Consider the following 24,253-nt stretch of genomic DNA (forward strand, 5'->3'; position numbering starts at 1 on the left):
GGAAGTGGGGGGCGCTATGGGGGACTTTTGGGATAGCATTGGAAATGTAATTGAGGAAAATATGTAATAAAAATATTAAAAATTAAAAAAAATACCCTCTCCTTCCATACCATTACTATTAACTTCTTGTCGCCTGCTCTATCTCTACCTGGAAAAGCTGATCTGTAACACAGGAAATTATCTTTAGGTCCTGGGGCTGTGTTCAATTAAGAGACTCAATCTCATTAAGTTGACTGTGCTGGCTTGGAATTCCTGAACCCAAGTAATCTTAATTGTGTAGTAGGGACTATGGCATTCATTGGTGTTCAATGTTTTTCTAAGTTTTCTGCACACAATCTGGATTTATTTTTAATTTTTGAGAGACATTGGCATTTGGTTGTCATGATTTCCTAAGCTAATAGATTATACTGTTTGATCCAACCCAGTTTATTCAAATTGACTGTAACCTTTCCAGGCAAGTGATCTAGGACAATTTCTCTATAGAAAATTTAAGCAGTAATGACCATTCTATGATACCCATCTTAAGGATAGCTCAAAGTAGGGAAGAACGGCATAAGGATATCCATTACCTTTATGTTAGAAATATTGGTAATAGTCTCTCCTTAAAAATGTATCAGAAGCCTTATCATTAAGAATCGTCAGTTTTTGTGTATAAAACAAGTTATTGACTTATATTCACTAAGACAAGTATATCTATTACAGAACTGTACATGTGTGTGTGTGTGTGTGTGTGCATGTGTGTATGTACTAGAAATTCAACTTTGGGTCTTAGTGTGATCTATAAGAGAACTACACATTTAGCCTCATTTCTCTAATAAAGCCCACCAGATTCTTTGCTAATGTTACCATTCAGTTTTCTGGGAATAATTGATTGCATTCAATAGTTTATAGACTAATTAGAAATATTTTGTTATTCTTGTTTTTTTTTTTCATTTTAAGAGTCTCTAAGTCTAAACAGTTAATGTAGAACTCCAAACAAGTTGTACAGTGATAACATAAAAGAAACAATATAGATTTTTTTCAAAATCATGATTATTATTTATGATTATAAAGATTTTTCTTATCGAGTGAATTGGCAAGTAAAATTAACAGTAGCCATGATGTTGGTAATGAAGATGGTGGCTAGATTTCTCTCATTTACTGTACTTGATAATTTGTAGAAAGTCATTTTGTTTGGTTGATTTTTGGTTTTTAAGAGTCTTACCCTGTAGCATAGTCTAGTTTCTAATTCCTGGCAATCATGTCTTACTATTTCAAGGGCAGAGATTACAGGTATGAGACAGCAAGGGCAAAAGAGTACTTCCAAAGTATTTTCAGATGATTTTTTTTTCTCTCTGCAATTCCCCTCCTCATTTTGGAGTTGTTGATTTTTTTTTCTCTGCAATTTCCTCTCATTCTAGGGTTGTAGACTAGTTTTTTTTTTTCTTTGCAATTTCCTCCTTCATTCTAGAGTTGTCGCTTAGATCTCCTGCAAATTCTCACTAAAGGATTGTTCCATATTTTAGCAAAACTCTGAACAAAAAGACAACCTATTCTGTGCTTTCCGGTTTGGGGAAACTTGAAACTTCTCTCCAGCCCTCCTCCTCTCCTCGAGCAGCTTTTCAGCATTCAACTCCTGCTGCCAACTAAGGTTAAAAAAAATCACTTACTTCATTATTGGCATCTTAAAATATACAAGGCTTTGATAACGTGGGTTTGAAGACATTTAAAGTAGTGTCTGGATTCAATATAAAGCTAGCTTTAGGCTATCTTATTTGCATACATTTCTGAGCAGGAAGTAACAAGCAAAACTTCTGGTGTTCATGGGAACGGGTCCTTTATTCTAATCGAATATTTTTTTTCCTTACCCCTTCTTTTATTTCTCCCTCGCCCCCTTCCCGGAGAGGGAATAGTCAAAAAGAATTGTTTCAACAGATCTCGCGGTGCTGTTCGAGATCCTGTGTTTTAAAAAAAACAATTTAGAAATGATGCAAATGAGCCTGAGCCTTCCGGGGTTTGGGGCTGGGATTGCAGAGCTGGAAGCTCATTGAAAGCAGCCGCTGGTGGAGGCGGGGCTCTGGGCAGTTATCCTTCCACCTTCCCCCACCCTCCTCATCCAACCTCTGTTTGGCCCTTAGCTCGGTTCCAGCCGTTGCTGCAGCTGTTTCCCAGCCCTTTTCAAGACTCCAGCGACCGACCAGAAGCCCTTGTTTCCAGGATGGTGATCCGTGTATATATTGCATCTTCTTCTGGCTCTACGGCGGTAAGGAGAGTGGGAGCCCACCTTTGTTTTCCAACACACTAGTCCTCTTCTGCCCCAGAACCGTTAAATTGAAGAAGTTACACTGGAAGCTTCTCCTTAGAAGACGCAAGCATCGCGCAGAGTACCCCCCCTTCTTTCCTTTCTTCCTTTGTTGCGTCGATTTATTTATTTTTTTCTCCCGTGGAGTTAGCTTTGTGTGCCTTGAGACGTTAGTGTTCGTTTCTAAAGGAAAAAGAAAACTACCAAGTTTAGGAGTTACCTGGTAAAGGGACTTCACGGTTAGGTGAAGTCAAGTAAAATAAAAAACAAGTGGCTTTCAGGCTTTTTAGAGTGAGACATTTAACAAATATGCTCTAAGTACCGAGTTCAGGGGAAGTAGTGCATTTCTGTAAAGGATTAGGGTACTGATGGGAAGGGAAGGGAAGATTTCTGAGGTACTGGAATTATTGTGAAACCACTGGAATGGAATTATTTAGAGGGCGTGCAGGTGGGGTATATAATTTTAAAAATAGGCGAAAGTCAGGGGCAAATGATACAAATGATTTTTTTTTAAAGTTCTCCTCCTCCTCTTCCACCTCCTTCCCCTCCTCCTCCCCTCTTCTCTTTCTTCCTGGAATATGAAGCCATTTAAAGAAAATAATGTTGTATGAGACCTCCCCCATTGGATCTTATTTTGAGTTTTTCGTTTCCTTCGAAAGATTTTCTTTCTAAAACCCACTCCTTCAAGACTGGTGAAAATGGAGGAAAGAACATGTGGCAACTGAGTTGCTGGCTCTTCATAGGATTTGGTTTTCTTCTTTGATTCATTTGCCAATTGTTAACTTAGAATAACAATTTTTTACCATATCTGAGGAACATTGGGTAAACTGAGGTGAAAGCTGGAATGCATACTCCTGTCAGATGAAAGAGCCTCTGTTCCAGCAACCCCAGGAGGAAAAATAAAGGCCCTCTGTGGCAGAAGCAGATGTGTGGGCTCAGGAATTTGAATGTAGAAAACTCCTCCAGCTTTAGAGTGGCAGAGGTCCCAGGTTGTTGGGTTGTTGTCATTTACATTTAGTAGGATTTGTAATAGAGCTGAAGGCTATATGAAATCACCAGAACCATGAACCTTGAACTTTGTCTTTGCCAACATGTGTGGGTGTGTTTAGACTGTGTTTCAAAATATAAGGAAACCTACTCTTAAAGTTATGGAGCAAACGTTTTGTTTGAAAAAATAGAAATGTTTATTATAATTTCCTTTGGACCCTACTTTAGAAGCATCTTTTCTTCCATACCTAACATTCTGATACCTCTAAGTAAAACATGGGTTACCGAATATCAATCTACTACATTAACTGCATTTTCAAAAACCAGCTAATGCCTTTGGTTAATCCTTATTAGATCGAACCTCTCAAGCACTTAGGTTTTGTTGTTGTTGTTTTGTGAGGGTATGCAGTTTCAATACTGATATTTGTTCTTTGCTTTCTTTATCTTCTATTTCTCTTCCAGAAGTAAACTCAAGGAGAAACTGCTTTAAGAATTTCATCAAGTAATAGAGTCACACCCCCCTCTTTGTTCAGACACAAAATTTCTAAGTGCCCAAGAAAGGATTAAGAGTTTATTAGATGATTCAAATGACAGATACTTATGTTGTTTTGTCTTTTGTTTCTATTGTTTCTTCATGGATAATTAAGAATTTGTCCCTGTTGCACTAATTACATTTTTATGAAAAGGCCAAAATGAATGATTTCTTACTATACTCTGGCAATTTTTAAAGAATAATCCTAAAATAGTACAAAGAATATCTTAAAGGAGAACTACTTAATATGAATGGGGCGGTGGCTGTTTACTTGAGGAAGGAAATTTCAGTTTGCAGTACCAAAATTTTCCCTAAGATAGCAAAAAAGCATTGTCCTTTTAACAAATGATTTAGAAATTTGGGGGCAAGTGTTTTCATGGAATCTAAAAAAAAAAAAAAAAAAAAAAAAAAACCTGAAAAGATACATACTTGTAAGTTATTATGTGTCTAATGAGTGCTTTAAGTGTTTGGCTTTGGCTTGATAATATGTATGTATTGAATGATTTGCCTTCATATGTGTACTGTGTGAATACAATGCCCATGGAGACCAGAAGAAGGTGTTGGGTCGGTTCCTGGAGCTAGAGTTCCAGATGGTTATGAGCCACCACGCGGATGCTGGGAACTGAATCCAGGTCCTTTGCAAGAGGAATGAGTGCTCTTGACTATTTGAGCCATCTCTGCAGCTCTGAATTGATTTTCCTGACTATTACAAAAATCAGCAATATTAGGTGGTCAGTTGTTCTGTGAATGATCTAGAGCAGCAATAATAAGCAATATTATTTTTACAGCCAAGACTTCTCATATTTCTCAGCCTGATTTAAAAAAAAAACTTTTAAAATGTGCTCTCTTCTCTGCCCTAATACACAGGAGTCATGCTTGTTCATCAAGGTTAGAAATATAATCAAATAGATTAGACTTTGCAGTGGATTCTATTGTTTGTTTGATTTTCAAGACAGGGTTTCTCTGTGTATCCATGGTTGTTCTAGAACTTACTGTAGACCTTGCTGGCCTTGAACTCAGAGATCCACCTGCCTCTGCCTCCCAAGTGATGGGATTAAAGGTGTGCACTACTACCACCCAGCTGCAGTGGATTCTCCATAGTAACTCTAGTAAGAATAGCAGATGGGAATGATTAAGTTGTCTCAGGCACAGTCTCACATATTCTTGACAATAATGCCATGATTATGTTTCTTTCAGAAAAGGAGATGCATATAGAGAGAGGTTAAGTAACTTCCCCAGTGCCGTACTGCTTCGACGCCAGTTTTAATGTAGGGAAACTTGCTTAAGTTTAAACGTGTGTAGCCATAAAAAATATATTATATGCTGACAGTGATGCAGAGCAGCTAGTAGGCATGAAGATGTAAATGTGAACATGACCTTAGATGTTTAGAGAATGAGAAAGTCCTGCAGGTTGAAAAGAATTGCCTGGGCATTTCCATAAGTGGGGATCATGTAGTAAGGATTGGGTTTCCAATTGTTCACAGAAAGTGAATTCTGTGTGTTCATATTTTATTTCTTATCACTTCTTAGTCCAACTTAACATCTGTTCTCAATTTTTTGAGATAAGAATTCATTGCCCAACTTAGACTCAAACTTAGTGATCCTCTTGGTGCCCTCCAAATGTCGGGACTATACATTTGTGTTACCACATCAGGCTTTCTATTCCCTGTCTGTTTAGAATTGTTTGTGTTCACTATTGATGTGATGCCATGTAGTAGCATATGTTTGAGTTTAGATAGCAATGCCTTGTAAATTTATATTTAGAAGAAAAGGTATATTAAACTCAATGTCTACATAACCCAACAAGTTGCAGTAACTTTTAACAACAAACAAACAAACAAAACAACATTGACCTTTTGTTGAAATTATCAGACTGATGAGAGATTGGGAAAGTTTTAGTTGGCTTAGGAGAATTTTACCCTTCTTTCTTCCAGATATATATTGATCCATTTGATGTCCTCTATGCATTCTGTGGGCAATGGTGCAGAAACTTGAAGGGTATAGTATATAGGAGGTTTCTCAGGATTTCATTTAGGGAATAGCATATGCAATGATTTTTCTCTTTTTTGTTTCTCTTATAATTACTAAAAACAAAGCTAGTTTTAGGGTGGATTCTATGAAGGTACTCACAAATAATAAAAAAACAAGGGAATGAACTGAATACTCTTGATCAAGTCACAACTCCTGAGTCACACTATTTATGTAGAGCAGGAAGGCACAGTTTTTTTTGTCATGTGGTCCATTAGTAATTATGTTAGGTGACAGAGTTCCTTGTTGTTCTGTCTTTGCATATATAAATTGAACCCTGGTTTAAAACATGCTTTTGAGCATGCCATAACTGCCAAGCTTTGTTGGAATGGTATTATTTAAAGTTATTCATAAACTAGTTAGAAGATCAAACTCAGAAACTACCAAATGAGTAGGCATACTTTTAGGAAATTCCAAGCTGTAGAGAATGTTGACTTTCCAGTGCCAAGTGCAAAGTCTGAATGAAGAATCAGTACCTTCAGTTTGGTAAGCAGTACTTGAAAGCTGATTTCCCTGTAACAGTAGTAAAGCTATTGGAATAATTTATCCTATCTTAAAAAGGCTTAGGAAACATGTTTCCCATCCAAGTACTAATCAGGCCCCATCCTGCTTAGCTTCCGAGATCAGATGAGATAGGATGTGTTCAAAGTTGTATGGCCCTAAACAGGAACCGTCTCAATGGTAGTGGCTCCTATGACTTGGAAATGTTTAAAAGTCTCACAGCTATTCTACCTGGCAGAATGTAATATGAAAGGTAAGCGTCGTAACCTCATAGAAGAAAAGGGTAATGTGAATTTATTTTTAGCATAAAGACTCATTATTCTGTTGAAGAAAAATAATATCCATAACAACCTTTCTCCCAGAATGCTCTGTGTTGAAGTCTAAACACTGTCAGGCTAAATGCTCTAATTCTTTGTGTGTACTCTTAGGTGTGTTTGTTTGTTTGTTTGTTTTGTTTTGTTTTGTTGTTGTTTGGTTTTTTGAGACAGGGTTTCTCTGTATAGCCCTGGCTGTCCTGGAACTCACTTTGTAGACCAGGCTGGCCTCGAACTCAGAAATCCNCCTCGAACTCAGAAATCCACCTGTCTCTGCCTCCCAAGTGCTGGGATTAAAGGCATGCACCACCATGCCCGGCTTAGGTGTGTGTGTGTGTGTGTGTTTTTTTTTTTTAACATGCATTGCACAATCAACTACGTATCTTTGAATATATATGTGTATTCTTTCAGAAGTTTTTATATGCATGTGATGTATTTTGTTCATATTCATTCCCTTCCACTAGTCTCCTTAACTCCTCCTGGATCTTATCCCCATCACTCCAAACTTCTTGTCTTTTTTTTTTTTTTTTAGTAAAATAACCTATCAAGTCAAATTTGTTTTGCTCTTATACAAATTGAATGTGGGCCTTCCCCTGGAGCTTGCATAGTAAACCTATTGGGGAAAACACCTTTAAAGGAAATTGACTCTCCCTCTGCTAGCACATCATCAACTGTCAATAGCCCCTCAGCTAAAGGTAGGGACAGATGAGCTGAGCTCCCATCCATGCTACACTATTGATTGGCTTGATGTTGAGCTGACAACTATGAGTCTTTATCGAATATGTTTTGCTTTAGCTGGATTATCAAGGGTTAACTTTATATTGTGTTTTATTGGTAAAATTAAGTAGGTTACTAGGGATCTGTTTGCCTTCAATTCTGCCTTGCTACCTAAGTAGAGCCCTTTTAAAATTACAATTTAATTAATTCTTCCTATCTAGACCAAGAAGAGACAAACATACTTGTAGACAAAAAGGGCAGATCTTTTATGACAACCGCTTTTGTTAGCATGAGAGACAAAGGTGACATTTAACACTTGGCCAGCCCAGCAGAGTTTTAAACAGAGGAATTGTTTTCTAGCCCGCTGCTTTACATTTTGCATATATGGCTGTGGAAAGGGCTGTAGACTTGCAGAACCTATTAAAAATTCAAATAAAAGTTTAAAAATACCATTGCAAATAACTCACACTCTGCATTTAAAGTGTTCAGGACTGTTGGGCTTTTGTTGTCCTTGTTCTACCTTCTCCTTAGCATGGCAGTAATAGTAAGACGGCATTGTGAGCTCCAGGCCCCGTGCCTAGTTTTTTTTTTTTTTTCATATATTATCCCATTTAACTCTTAAAGAACCATGAAGGGCTGTTAGTAGATCCCTTTCTGTGTTTGAAGAGAGTCTACCTGAGATTCACAAGAGATATTAGGTGTGTATTGATCAGGACCAAAGAGCTAGAAATGGCAGAGCTGGGATTATAAAGACTACAGGGTGTTGTCTTCAGAACCATCAGCATTGTTATTTGTTTGCCCTACACATATAGATATTGCATAGAAATTACATCTCTAGCACCTTAAGATGCTGATTTTATAATTACCTTCGGGGTCAGGCTGGTCTACAGAGTGAGTTCCACGACTAAGGGCTACATAGAGAAATCCTGTCTCAAAATAAATAAATAAATAAATAAATAAATAATAAATAAATAAAATAACATAACCATCTCAGTAGGGGGTGTGGAACAGTTCAGTGAATAAAAATGACAATGTTATCTATGCTAATGGCCTGAGTTTGAGTTGGAGAAGGAGAAAACCAACTTCTGAAAGTTGTCCTCCAAACCCTCCCCTTGAGGTACCCACATTCATACATGCACATCACATAAATGCACATGTGCACATCCAATGAGGGGGAAAAGAAACTACTTGGGCGATCCTCTTATTCAGTAAGTGTGTTCTCATCTACAACCTGGACTTGAGAATAAGGTGGGAGGGAGACTAGGGCAAAAGAGGGAGACTAGGTGAAGAGTGAGGCCAGAAGTAGCATTTCCTTTTACAACTTAAGATGCATGCATACATGGACACATAGGCTTTATCGGAATCATATTTTAAGTTGTCTTTACTACTTTTTATAGTGGCTTGTGCAGCATATTGAACTTCCATGATTTTGATTCTCTGTTTTAGAAAACTATCTTTTTTTTTTCTTTTTCTCAGCATGGCTGTGTAAACTGATAATCATATCACTCTGGAATTTGAGGTACAAATATATTAAGTTTGAGGCCAGACTAGGCTCCATGGTCAGACTGTATGACAAAAAAAGAAAAAATAAAAGGAAAAAAAAACTTAAAAAAAAAAGAAACAAAACATACCATCCAACCCCTAATTACAGGAACAACACAACCCTGTATTTTGTGGCTATACACCAGCATGGTAAAAAAAGAAAGGTAGATTTTTATGAGTCTATGATTAAATTGGAAAGCACTATATTTATAATTTATAAAGTCTGGCTTTGGATTCTCGTCTTTAAATTATATTCTTTGGTTTTGCTCTTTTGGGAATAACAGCCTATGACAGAGTTGGGTTAGAGCCAAACATTCCTGCTTGGGAGATTTCCAACAATGAATCAAGACTAATTAAACTTCAGTTTTAAGCAGCAGAGAATATCCATCTCAGGTAACAACTACTGTGAGACAATTTGTTCTGTTTATGTCGCCGTCACCTCCCATACAGTTGTTTCATCGTAAGTGTGGCCCATTCCTCAGTGTTATAATTGTAACAGTATGTATTTAATCAAAGTTGTATGGCTTAGGAAACCATCATCTCCAGTATAACATATGAAAGTTGATTTAGAAGGAAGACATGAGTGGATAATTACTTATTGTTTAAAAAATGATAGAGTAACTTGCTTTAATTTCTAGCACAAATAATTAGTCAACTTTAGCTGACAGCACTATGAAAAAGGCTGGTGGGACATCTAAGTGGTGAGGTGCTTGTCCAGTATGGCTGAAGCATTGGGTATGAAGCACTGGAAAAAAAAAGTCTATAAAGTAATTTTAAGAGCTGCCTTGCGGTCTTTCATGGAGTACGTAAAATATACCTGGCACAGCAGTCACAACTTGATATGTAATTTGTCACTTAGCAAACTTAGTTCAGAGATGACAATTCTGTCCCATCACACCAGAGCCCACCATCCACATTTTTATTTGAGGTCACTGTGTAGCACTAGCTGTCCTGGAACTCACACTATATAGACCAGGCTGGTATTGAACTCCTAGAGAGTCATCTGCCTCTGCCTTTCACAGGCACCATGATGTCTGGATCCTATTATTTATTTTATTTATATCAGTGCTCTATCTGCATGTACACCTGTGTGCCAGAAGAGGGCATCAGATTTAATTTGGAAGTTGAAATTGAACAATGGATTTTATCTAGTACATTTTTGTAAATACCATTTGTATTCATAGTTTATATTATATTATATTATTATATGCTTATATGGGGAGTTTATATTTACTGTTATATATTATTTTGTACTGTTATATGTTTATATTGTATGGTGAATTTCAGAGAAAAATGTGTATCACATTGGGATTTAATCTTACTTTACCAAAAAAAGAAAAAAAAAAACATGTACGTGAGCACCAAACTTCATACCCCAAGAGATTGTAACGTTACTCAAATGTCAGAGACTCAAGTGAGAAGCTTACCCTGCCAGCAATATAGCATATGTCTACTTCAAAGCCAGTGTTTCTACATTTTGTGAAAACTCAAAGAAATATGGGCTTGGCTATGATTTATACCTAGATGTTCAAGTAGGTTTAGTATAAATCAATATCTAATACATTTTGAAAATCATTCATTTTTAGAGATAGATTTTTCTCTCTACTATTGGGCAGGGAGTTGTTGAGTTTTGCTTTAAGATTAATTTAAGCAAAAATAATTCATAAGCATACTACTTATAGTACAGAGAACACATCTGAAGAGCAACTATTGGAAAAAATCAATACTATTGCATGTAAAAGCAAAACCTAAGAGATTCATGCGAAGTAAGCTAATTGGCCTCCTTAGATTATTCAAACAGGGATTGTTGTGAAAACAGAAGTAAACACTCTTAGAAGATCTCTTACTACATGAAATAACTGGGACTACCCCGCATTTCAGAAAAGGATCATCATTTTCTTCATTTCCTTTTATTTTATGGGTGTGGGTGTTCTGCCTGCATGCATGCCTGTGTAGCACATGCACACAATGCCCACAGAGACTAGAAGAGGACATGGGATTCTCTGGGACCAGGGTTAGAGATGGTTGTTAGTTGTTGGGTGCTGGAAACCAAAATTGTTCCTTTGTAAGAGCAAAAAGCATTATATATATAGCTCAGGTAGCTCAGGTAGAGTCCAAGAAAGTACATTTCTTTTTTAAAAATTATTTTATTAGATATTTTCTTCATTTACATTTCAAATGATATCCCCCCAAATCCTCTATACCCTCCATCCACCCTGCTCCCCTACCCACTCACTCCTACTTATTGGCCCTGGTGTTCCCCTGTACTGGGGCATATAAACTTTGCAAGACCATTCTTAACCACTGAGCCCATCCACGACCATTGGACGTCATAAGATTTCTTAGAAATATTTGAAATTGGAATGCTAGGCTTTCTTGTTTGTTTTTGTTTTTGTTTTATGGCACAGTCTCCTTAAGTCCCCAGGCTGGCCTTTCTATGTAACTGAGACTGAGGGTGACCTTGCACTAATGGTCATTGAAAGTGCTCTCTCTGATTATGACATATGTGTCACCATGAATGGCTTGTATGTGTGATTCATCTTATGTGAAAACATATGATAAAAGACAGGTGGCATATTATATATGATAATATTAAATGTATTTTTCTAAACAGTCTTCTCAAGTTGTAGAAATTCCCTATGTTGTAGTCATGGCTTCAAACCATAGAAGGAAGGTCTGTCCCTGTATCTAACAGCAGATTTTGAGGCTAGGTGAGTGTTTTTATATTTTAGATGGATTCTATTGATCACCTGCTGAGTATTAGAACTAGATTGGAGGGCCCGATTTTAGAACTATTTTAGAATGAAACAAAGAGCCATGAATAATAATTCATTTACTTTCTCTACTTCTTATTATCCAGAGTATAATTAGAATGGAGTAGGATTCTAAACATTAGCAGATGCTTCAATAGATGGCATGGTGCAATTCAAATGCAAATAGGCTACCAATTGGAAATTTGTGGTTGGTATTCAGAAATGTATGATTAGAGTTGAGAAGAGATGATGGCTAGAAAGTTAAAAAGTGTAGGAGCCATTTACATGGTTTTATTTGAAACTGTAGAAAAGAAGGAATTAAAGAGGAAGGAATTACAAAATGAGATGAGGACTGAGGATAAGGGTACAACCTTGGTGAAAGAGGTTGTCAAAGGAACAGACAAAGGAGGACGATTCATTAAGGAAGAAGAGAGGTCTAGAAGCTAGGATAGAGGCGAGTGATGAGGGAGCATGGTTTGGCAGTGCCATACAAGCCTTGTGAAAATTGCTAAAATGCCATTGCATTTAAAAGGAGGAAATTATTTGCGATCTTGGACATAGCAATTTCAGTGACATGCTGAAAGCAATAATCCTGATTGAAAGCCAGGGCTATACAGAGAAACCCTGTCTCGAAAAACCAAAAAAAAAAAAAAAAAAAAAAAAAAAAAAAACATAAGAAATAGAATACACATAGAAGAGGTGATACGCATTGTCTAGTTTTGTACTAGTGTGTTGAAAGAAAAGGCTATTGAAGGTACATGGTGGGTAAACAGGTCAGCTACGAATATACAGTGAGACCCCTTTTCAAGTAACAACAGGAACAATAATAAATAAATATCCTTACTAAGTTTCATATATATATTGACTATGCAGAGAGTTCTTTTATTTTAACTCACCAGATGTGCATTGTTTTTGTAAGGGAAGAAACAGGAAAGTCACAGTTCTTACATAAAGTATTGAATGGCTGGACAATTTCCACTACGCTTACTTGCCAAACCAATTAAAAACATGGCTCTTTAGAATATACTAGTTTGCTGGCAGGGTTTACCTAGTGTAAGCAAAGGCCTGGATTTGATCCCAAGCACTGAAAAAAAAAATCTTGTGTCTGTATGAGTTGTACACTTTAAATTTTTTCTAAGAGATGGGTTATTTTATTCATAAGAAAATACAACCAATTTAATGTTCTTTTCAGTTGAATCATTTAAACTTAGTTTCATGCCTAGTACTAATGGAGCTTTTTGAAGGTTGCCTAGTATAGTGTTGTGAGATCAGTAAACTGATGCTTCTGGGCTGACTTGGAATCTTATAAATGAAATTTGAAGAGGATAAAGAGATAAAAGCAATCATTTAGGATTCCATATTAACAAAAGGGTTATTCTCTAGATTTGAGAGGTTATAGAGCTTTGGCTCTAAACTTCCACAGGGAACTAACTTGATAGCATGGATATATGGAAAACTATATAGACAACTCAAAGGCATGGATGAAGGACCTTGCAAAGTGAGGACATTTTGAATAGATTTAGCTACATCATGTTCTGCCAGTTCTCTGTTCATGATTTATTTTTGCTGTGGATTTTTTTCCTTTCATGCTCTAATTCACACATTCATTCAGAAAATGTTTATGCCAATCACTGGACTAGATTACAGACCTTAGTTCTCAAGGCTAGGAAAGGACCTGGAATAAGTGAAATGCCTCTCAGATTCTTGTGTGAGTCAGACTGAGAAAGGATGTGGATGTCATTTTGGCGGGGGGTGGGGGGGTAAGTTACATGGTCTGCAAATATATAAGGAGAATATATGAGGTGTTCATAGGCCGAGGTACTTTTGGGACATCTCTGCTGGTATATTGATAAAATCTCACTTGAACAGTTTTTCTAAAAACAGTGATAATTTATTATTTCAGCTGAATTTTTCTCCAGGTTTTTTTTTTTTTCTATTTCCCTGGAAGGGTGTGGGAATTAGACTCTAAGTAAAATGAAATATTTCAGTTTTTTTTTCTGTAATTGAGCATGCACCAGAAAATATTTTAGGTTTTTTTTTTTTCCTGTACTTGAACATGCACCAGAGGCATGATTGAGGTCAGTTCTCAATCAAAATGTCAAATGTAGTGACAAGCTGAAAGATTTGTATTTTTTTCTGCTGAATTGTGTCTATCAGTTATTTTGGAATTCCAGAGGAAAATACTAAAGTATTCTATTATTATCTGACCACTCCTACCCAGTCTTATCTAGATTCCCTTCACCTTGGGATCAGCCTGGCTGGGACAGTCTGTATAAATAATTCTGCTTGATAAAAACTTGAGGCACATTCGTTAAGTACTTAGAAAAGCCTAACTTCCCTAAGAAAGTCTCATGTTTCCCCCTCTCTCTGGCTTTTCCCTTGCTTTTTAAAAGCTTCTAGGCTTCCCAAGTTTTTGGTTGGACATTTAGTTCAAGTTTTGTACATCAGTTTGCTTTACTATTTATACCACTGCTAAAGTGGATAAGGGTTATATCCTGTGCTAGATTTTACAACATGGGGCTATTATTCAGTATGCTGGCCTTTGGCCAGCCAACCATATGACAGAGAAAAAGCTAAATCCTGAAATAATTAGTATTTTAAGTTTCCACCAGATAATAAGACAAATACATAGTTTTAATTCTTTCCCTTCTCAACATATTTCTAGCTCAGCTTAATGTACTGATTCAACTCTGAGAAAAAAAAAAAAAAGTTGCATTATCCCAGGGAGTTGGTAAGTCTCTGAAACCAGGCGTTCTGGTAGATGGGTTTTCTATTGCAACCATAGATGCTCCTTTTAACACAGCAGTTCAAATGTCAATTTCTTTTTGTAATAGTATTGCTCTTCTTAGACTAAAGCAACATTATGTAGGTAGAAGCATCATAGATTGAAAGCAATTTCTTTTTTTGTTATAAAGACTCCATGACCATATCATAGAATGTTTGTTGTCTACTGGATAAAAATCAGCTCATATTCTCTTCTATTTTTATAACCATAAAATTGAAAGCAGAATTTTAGAAGCATCTATCTAGGCGAGGTCATAGAAGGTCATCCAACCCATCCATGTAAGGACTGCTTAGGAGGGGGCCCAGAAAGAGTTTGATCGGTTCTCTCTTAGTAAACTCTCCAGAGGAGGAAACATACACTCTCCCATGGCAATACACTTTAGTACTACTCTATCTTTCTCCTTTCCCTAGACTACAGGAGTATGATGTGGAAATCTGGGTGACAAGTGAAATTCAGCATACTCATTCTTTTGTGGGGGAGAGATCAGATTTTTGAAATCAGAATCATAGGAAGTAAAGGACTGTGAACTATATATTAATTGAACATTTTTTCCTCAGTATCCACTAAACTAATATGCAAAGCCTTTTAAAAATTATTTTTACAAAGAGCCTGTACGTTTTATTTTGAGAATGTTAAAAATAAATCCCATGATTTTTATTTATTTCCTTCTGCTTTTCTTTTTCCAGGAAGTTCTCTGGGTATTGCCAATGCCTGTCAGTGAGTGCATTATGGGGTGATAAGAGGACATTACCACTACCACGTGGTGCTTATTTCATGAGGCTTTTGCAACCTGCTGGATTTACATACATTTCAAGATAGAAATTTAAACCTTTTAAGTGTGAAGGAGGCCTTTAAATCTCAAGCACTGGGCATAGTTGAATGGCATTACTAATGAAGAAAATTATAGGACAAGACTGCTTTTAAAACCCAATGCAATGCCTTTAAAAGGTTCAATTGCTAGGAAAAGAACCCTTGTAAAATTTTGAACTAAACTGTTTCAGTTGTAGAGAAAAATACCTGCTGTAGGACTCTGAACTCCAGGCGGTGACTTTTTAAGGTAGTTAAATGATACTTTGCTAGCAATCTTTTCTATCACCAGTGCCCTACTCAACCAGGAACCCCCAGTTGAGATTGAGAAAGGAAGGGGCTTAGAGAGTGCTTTAGACCCTGTAACGACCATTCCTTGTGGAAATAAAAGACCTTAAACTTGCATCCTGGGGAACGCCTAGACTTTTTTTTTTAATGAGTAATAATAACTACTGTGAATTTTATTGCAAGAAGGAAACTTTTCACCAGCACCACAATAATTGGTTAAAATTGTTAGCTGAAGAAAATTTCTTTCCTCTTTTATATAAATGAAAATTTTGCCTGTGTTCTTAGTTATTATAGATGTGGTTTCACAAGATCTTCAAGTTACTTGTTTTGTTTGTAAATACTAATATTAGCACAGAAGAGAGGCCTGTTATTTGTTTCCATTGTAAGCGAATTTTTCTCTTGAGGGAAGATTCCCAATCTCCCTCCATCCTTCTCTCCTTCCTTCCCTTGCTCCCTCTCCTTCTATCCTCCCTTCTTCAGTTTTCCTTCCTTTTCTGCCCTCTTCACTCTTCTGACTCTTGGCTCTGTTTTGTTTTGTGTTGTTTTGTTTTTATTTTTTGTGTGAATTCACAGTGTGAGTGGTTCCAGTGGCAATCCTAGAGACAGAGGCAGATGGAAGGGAATGAAAGGAAGTTTGAAGCCAGCCCAGTTTGTATAGCTGAATTCCAGTGCATACAGGGCTACCTTGCAAGTTTGTCTAAAAACCAAACAAATAATTTTTAAGATGTCAAAAGAGTACTGGTTGTGTTCCAGAGTACTCTTTTGGGAAGCTCCAAATTCAGTACCCCCTCCCCACCCCCAATGCTTGAATGAAGGAAAAATAAGAATGCACATTGACTTGTGTTTAGTTGAATGTGTTTGATTCAAAGTTTTCGTCCTAAGGGAATTATACTTTAGGAAAGGAAAATGGCACTAAAGTAATTATATAGAATCATAAAAGTGAAAAAGGCAGAAGAAGAAGGGGGGATAGAAGGAGAGAGAGTGAGGGAAGGAAGGGAAGAAGGAAGGAGGGAGGGAGGGAGGGAGGAAAGGAGGAGGAGAAGGAAGGAGGGAGAGAGGGAGATTGGAAATCCAGAAATCAAGCTACTATGCTGCCAGTGACAGTGACATTTCTAAATCTTTGTGTTCAGTAAGGGATACTATGCTTTTGAAAACTTGCTACACGTTTTTCATTGTTAGTCTAATTTCTACGTGTTTTCTTTCACATCTTCTATTTCTCCTGCATATGTTAGCTAATATTTCATCTCCCCGGTATTAAACATCTTCTCTTGATGAATATTTTTTTCATCTACTTCAGGCACATCTGCGATAGGTCTTACTGTAGACTGTCTTTAAATTATTTTTTTAAAATTTGACTTTCTACTGTACATGTCCCAAATATGGCAACATTTCCCCCTAAGCTATGGATGGATATGTGTGCATATGCTCACACAGAAATAAGGTATCTTGAGTTGGGGGAGCACATACTGGACCAAAGCTTCTTTTTACAATATGGAATTTATTGAGTAACAAATATGAGGTTCAGCAATTTAAGTTTGTCAGCTAATCTGCTTACCTTGGCAATCTGTCTAAGGTAAGCACAGACTATTTTATTAGAAACGTAACTTCTAATGTTAACTGCCATATCTCACAGCACACAGTACATCAGTATATCCATTGGTTGGTCTATCTGTCTGTCTGTCTGTCTGTATTTGTCTATCTCTCCACATATATGTGTTTTACAGAGTGAAATGTAAGTTAAGCCATCTTCAAAAAGTTTCTGAAGTAGTCTGATGGAGATGCAAGGCAAATCTTTGTTGATAAGGAGGTGCTCTCATGAAGGTTGGGCTTATAAACTTTTGGAGTAGGTAAAGTGAGTGCTTTGTTCCACTAAGATTATTTCAGTGCCCACTCTTTTCTTTCCATTTCTTCCTCTCACTACCATTACCACTTTCCCCTCCTAACTTCATAGTTCACCCACTGAATCCACATAGAGCTGCCTGTGCAAGTCTGTGTTCAGAATCAAGGCTGCAGCTAAGTTGTACATTGAGTCATAGACACGAGCTGACTGAAATGCCTTGGATTTACTAATCACTGGACACTTGCATGTTCAGAAGCCATAATTGTTCCTAAATGTTTCATATCTAGTGCATTCAGTTAAGTTTGTTCAATTGCTCACAGTTTAACAAGCAGGGTGCTAGAGAAATGCTCCATCACTGAACTATGTTCCCAAGCTATGGCTTTTTTAACAGTTAGGCAAGAAGACAAGCTGAGGTATAGAGTGTATACTTAACCCAAAACCACATTTGGGGACAAGGCTGAGGATGCATCATGAATAGATATTAAGTGGCATTGTTTTTTACTCATAATTGAACTGAATTAAGATAATTGGTTTTTACTTATTTTATTTTTTACAAAAAGTTTACTTTGAACCTCATTTATAATTCCATTATATTTACCATGAACTCCAATTTTTGCTATAATATAATAAACGAACCATGAATCATTCTTTGTTCGGATGTTTTAGTCAACACTCTCTATTTTCTACCTTGTCTTCAACTCTGGAATTGGGAACACTTAATAGGTGTGCATGGAGAAACCAGGCAGGGGTGTTACAGCTTCTTCTATGATATTCCTGATTTCAAGCTGACTCTAGAGCCTGGCATGATAGTCCATGACTGTAATCCCAAAGCATGGGATGTTGAGGCAGGAAGATGGCTTCCAAGTTCGAGGCCTGTTCGGGGTACAAATTGAAACTCTTTTATCTAAAGGAGGGAAAAAAAAGAATCAACTTCAGTCTTCTCTAAAAGAAATGGTTCAAATGATGGCCAGATGGATTATATAGAAAATTTAGAAAATCTAGCTCCCTTCTCAACCATATTTTTATATATACATATACATGTACATACACACACACACACACACACACACCTATATATATGAATGAAAATGTATTTCACTCAGTATCCTGCCAGTCAGATCATCTCCAGTACCAATTCTAGTAATATATAATCAAAACTAAGGTGATCACAGTAATTATAGTTAATGTTTTAACCAAAACTATATGCTATTTTATTTTATATTATTGACTTGGTTTTGACTCAGGTGAAGGCCTCAAAAAAAAAAAAAAAAAAAAAAAGGATGCTAGACTTTGACCTCAGTGTGAGAAGTAAATTTGTTTTCATCTGTAAAGTTTCTTTGCACACTGAACCATTTCCCTGTCCTGGACTTTTGTTTAACAATTAAATCTTTATCCAACTTTTAGAGATCTATATTCACCTCAGGTTTCTTTTGTATGTTTTTTTAGGGAAAGAAGTAGATTTGTAAAAGCCAGGATGATTTTTGCTGCTCTAATAGTTTCCTTTTAAAGTGAGGTGTGGATTTATATTGATAATGCTAACTGTGAGAAAAAGGCCACAGCTCATGAATGTTAGCCACCACTTCATAACACTTCTGATTGCTGAGAACTATGGACTGAGTCACAGCTGAGTTGATACTTGAGTGAAGCATTTTCTGGGTTGTTTCTCTCTGCCATCCATTCTATCCAGAATTCACTTATTAGCAAAAAATACTTTAACCATCTCCAGAGAACTCCATGGATTACATATATTTTACACTCTAGTTCTGTTCTGTCTAAGGTGTTTTATGTTATTCATTTTTTTCTGTTATAGTTCTTCCTTATAGACTTGTAAAGTTGTTGATGTTAATCTTAATCTCTGTTGTGTTTTCAGACTACCACACTGTGCTCAGTCATTGGCAAGTATATAATGAATATACGTTTATGGAATTTGAATGCATGAATGAATGCATGCATGAGCAAAGTATTTTATTTTAAACAGTAATGTAGGTGAAATCATGGATTTGATATGGTAATTGCTCAGTTTTCTTTTACCTATTAACATAAATATATTCAACTGAATAAACATGCTCATTCACATACTAAAATCCCCTTAGGTGCTGTCATGGAAACACTGCACTAAAGGCACTGTTTAATCCAGACATCTGGGCATATTACCTTTGCTTTTTACCTCGAGCTTTTTTTCTCACCTCTGTTTTTGCAAGTGGATTTTTGTCCCCTTATTCCACAGTCCTTGGTCTTATCCATTGTTAACCTGTCTTCTCTAATAAACTCTTTCTCAATGCAATAATTATCTTTACTTCCAAACTCCTTTACCATTTTTTGTCAGTTTCCTTTTCCCTTTATTAGTTATTTTTGTTTTTCTATCACACACACACACACACACACACACACACACACACACTCATGTATCAGCTACTAAATCAGTATTTATGCGCTGTACTTATCAGTAGAGCACTAGTCTAATTGTTCAACAGATCAATGTCAGGTAACCTTCAGGAGGAAGTTTCGTCGCTAAGAGGTACTAATACTAATCAGGAGATGAATTTTGAGTTTGTTCTTGTCTCCACCCACCACCCATCTTCTTTATGGCTTGAGGACAGCACAAGGACAGAGAACTGTTTCTCTAGGGTTTTGGTCTGTACTCATTTTTTGTTCCTACTTGTTACACAGGCTGGTGCTGGCTTCACCTCCCGCCTCAGCCTGCCTGGTGGTGAGGTGGTGTCCTCATTACTTTCCCAGGGCAAGGGCTATGCTTAAGGTGATCATGGATGAATGATGACATGGGGGCTGACAAAGAGGTTAGGTTCTCCTCCTTGGTGTCCTGGAGGATCATCTATCTGGCTGTGGATCTCATTGTTGTTTGAATCCCAGGAGCCTATCCGCGACCTTATTTCCTGGCTGTGATTTCCATGGCTTAGGCTGCTGGTGGTGATTTGAGTGGCTTTTTAATAATGTGAGCCAGGTGGTGGTGGCCGTCTTGCTCCTAATTGCTGCCATTACCCACAAATACCACCATCTGTTTGCTTTGCCATGGTTTCCATAGAAACTGCCCCCCCCCCATGTTATCATGGTGGACCTCCATAGTGTCTGAATGGATCTTTTAGTTGATGATGATAAACTCTTCTGAGGCCCCGGCTGAGACCTTTGATCTTGGCTACTAAGCATAACAGAAGGATTTGGGAGAAGAGAAGCTGAGCCCAGAAAGGTGAGAGCTCGAGTCTCCTTCAGAAAGGTAAGGAAGTACAACCCTCCTAGTAAACAGGCCTCCAGGGGAGGATAGAGCAGACCTTTGAAAGAGAAACTAATCCTATTGTCAGTTAATCTTCTTGTGCTAATCAGTAAAACTGTAAAAGTGAAACTGTAAACACGAGATAAGTAGTTAAACTGTTAAACAGACTGTGTCAGGTGTCATCCATTGCTAGCTTGGAAAAGATGTTCTTTGGTATTTGTTGATGAATTATTTAACTTTTATGATGATGTTGCTGCCTTAATAGTTTGAGCAATGTTTGTGTAAACTTGTGTGGAAATATTGTATTTGTTAAGTCCGATTCTAAATGGAAAGAATCTTACAGGTAAAATGGACCTATAGTGCACTCCATTAAACATCTTATTTTAAAGTATACAAGTTTAGAGCTGTAAATTGTTTTGTTTTTTGAGACAGGGTTTTATTTTGTAGTTTAGGCTGGCCTGGAACTTACTGTGGACCCGAGGATGGCCTCAAACAGACAAGAAGCCTGTGTTAATCTCCCAAATGCTGTAATTACAAGGCACAAGTATCACTTCATCTGGCAATTTGTAGCACTTTAAACATTTATTTTCTGTATTCATATTCATAATAATTATTGAGAAAGGAAAGTTTCCCCACTGTTAGATAACCCAGTTATTAAAAAGATTTAAAATTATGCCAAATGTCTTTCGAATCCTTACCCAGTGCTCTGGAATTTTACATTCTGATGTCTGAATCGTGACATTACAACCCTTCAACCTAACATATCACCGTTCATATCATCCTGAAGTTTTGTTTGTATGTGCATGTGTGTGTCTGCTTGTGTGTGTGTGTGCGCACACGCATGCACATGCATGCTCACACATGAGTGTGTGTGCACAAACACATGCATGCATGTTTGCATGCTAAGTGTGGCGTGAGCATGTATAAGGGCATGCATGTAAAGGCTTGAGTCAGCCTCAGCTTTCTACTATTATTTATTTTTTGAGACAGGGTCTCTCATTGGGATCTGGGGCTTTCTCTGTAAGTTTCCCTATCTCCTCAGTTTTAGTTACTATCCTTTCCTTAGTTTTCCACACCTATTTTCCTATCATATATGTTTTACAGTCCTCTACCCTTTCATGCACCCTTTCTAGCCTCCTGACCTCTGTGTATACATACTCTGTATTAAAAACATAAATCTAAATCTAGATCTAAAAAATTAAAAATTAAGATGCACATATGAGAGAAAATATGGTATTTTTCTTTCTAGACTAGGTTATCTTACTTAGTAATTTTCCAGTCCTATACATTTTCCCTCAACTTTCCTAATGCCATTTTTCTTTGCAGCTGAATAAAATTCGTTGTGTGTACTGTATTTTCACCTTCTATTTACCAGTTGATAGATATATAGACCGATCCCATTTCTAGTTATTGTGAATGGAGCAGGAATAAACACAGATGTGCAAGTATCTTTGCTATGATACAGACACCTTGTATATGCATAGGACCAGTATTGCTGGTTTTAGATTTTTGAGAATCTCTACACTAGTTCGCATAGTGGCTGTACCCATTTATATTCCCACCAACAGTGAATAAGTATTCCCCCTTCCCCACAACCTCGCCAGTGTGTGTGTTCATTTGTTTTTGGTTTGTGTATATTTTCAAGTAAAAATTTAGAAATATTATTTTACTTTATGTGTGTGGGTATTTAACCTGAATGCCTGTCCATGCATCCCATGTGTACCTGGTTCCCACGCAGACCTGAAAAAAGGTATCAGATTTCCTGGAACTGGACAGTTGTGAGCTGCCATGTGGTTGCTGGGAATCAAACCCAGGTCCTCTGGTAGAGCAGCCAGTGCTCCTTACTTCTAAGCCATCTCCCTAGTCTACTTGTTTTCTTGATGATAATCATTCTTGTTTGAGTGAGAAGAAGTCTGGAAAAACTTTTAGTTTCTGTTTTCCTGACTGCTGATGATATTGAATACTTTAAAAAACTATTTATTTGCCATTTGTATTTCTTCTTTTGGGGATTCCTTTCAGTTCTATGGCTCATTTACCTATTTATGTAATTTTTCTTGAAGTGCTTCTTTTTTGATACTTAGGTTTTTTTTTGAGTTCTTTGCACATACTAGTCACTAATCCTCCGTCAACTGGGTAGCTGGTATAGGAATTCTCCATTCTATAGGTTTCTTCTCCAATCAATTGATAGCTCTTTTTTTTTTTACTGTACAGAAACTTTTTATTTTCATGAAATCCCATTTATTGAGTGCAGTTTTTATTTCCTGAGCAATCAGGGTCTTACTCAGTATGTCCTTACCTGTGCCTGGGCATTGGCATGTACTCAGTTTTCCTCTAGTAGTTTTACATCTTGATCAATACCATTTTCTCCATTGTGTCTTCAAGGCTACCTTCTCTGTCCTCTCCTTGACCCATTTTGTTGGTGAGAGTTTCCAAGGAGTTCTTTATTTAACAATTACAGCATTTCACATTGTTTTTCTCTTCAGTATTTCTATCTCTTTCTTTAGCCCATCATTTTATTTTGTTTTGTTGTCTGTGTCCTTGAACATAATTTCTAATCCCTGCTTTGAGTTTTCTGAAATTTCTTCTAATTCACTGTCACTAGATGCCATTGTAGTAGGATTAGTAATTTTTGGAGATGGTGTGTGTGTGTGTATGTGTAAGTGTGTGTGTTTCATTTTACTGCACTGGGATTTATGTATCTGACCTTATATCATTTGTTGTGTGTGGATTGGTTATATATATTTTTTAGTTGAAGCATTCACAGTGTTCAAGTGGCACTTGAATGTTGGAGCGTTCAGGTGCAGAGTTCAGAAAACAGTTGATGTAGGAACTCAAGGTGTCGTCAGCTCTACATTATTCCAAGTAGACTACAGACTAAAAAAAACCTACAACTGCTTGATTTTTAACACTGTACCAATGCTGTACTAGCCTATTGACTACAGTGCCCCCTTGCTTCCAATATCTGAGAATAAACCAAGGATAGTGTGAAGTACAGTGGAGTTTTAATTAGTAAGTCCAGGATTGGGAGATGAGTAAGCTGATGGAGATAAGAATAAGTAGTGTATTGACTCTGAAAAGAACAGAAAAGAAATCAGGGCCAGTAAAGTGCCCGGAGCAAGAAAGGTTGTTAAAAAATAGCAAAAGAATGTCTTGTTTGAGACTAGGTAAAGAAATGTACACAGCAATCCTAAAACTTCACAATATGCGCACCAAGGCAAAACGAACATGATCGCCATGAGACAAGTCTTCAAGACTGGAGACTAAACAATAGAAACTAAGAAATAGAGAGACTATTTCTGGCAGGAATTGCTGGCATGGATGTGGTGAGTTGAAAGTTGAAGTTCCCCAGTCCTTCTGCTCTTATAGACACTATTTTGTATTGGGTAGGGAAAGGCAAATGGGAACTGTTCACCTTTGCAGCCTATGGTTTATGTGCTATCTTGTGAAGAATTGAAGCATTAAGTCTTTTCTGGTAGTTCCTTTGCATCTCTGCACCACACTGTTGTAGCTCTTGGTCCTTCATGCACTATGTATATGGTGAGCAGTGTGCCCCCTTTGTAGTTTCTGCTGTTTCTTGGGTGCACTTTTTTTAATTAAATATTTTCTTTATTTACATTTCAAACTTGTCTTAGTCAGGGTTTCTATTCCT

At 37.0% G+C, this 24,253-nt stretch overlaps 1 protein-coding gene across 1 annotated transcript in view; it reads left to right on the forward strand.

The window, feature by feature from the left end:
• Positions 1-1,976: 1,976 nt before the first annotated feature.
• Sh3bgrl (SH3 domain binding glutamate rich protein like) overlaps positions 1,977-24,253 on the forward strand; it is a 69,166-nt gene continuing 46,889 nt past the window's right edge. The window contains exon 1 of the mRNA XM_021153744.2: positions 1,977-2,242. Within this exon, the coding sequence (XP_021009403.1) occupies positions 2,198-2,242 (45 nt within the window). The 5' untranslated portion in view covers positions 1,977-2,197. The remainder of the gene's footprint in view (positions 2,243-24,253) is intronic.

The sequence above is a fragment of the Mus caroli genome, chromosome X (genome assembly GCF_900094665.2).
Source record: "Mus caroli chromosome X, CAROLI_EIJ_v1.1, whole genome shotgun sequence".
NCBI classification, from domain to species: Eukaryota; Metazoa; Chordata; class Mammalia; order Rodentia; family Muridae; genus Mus; species Mus caroli.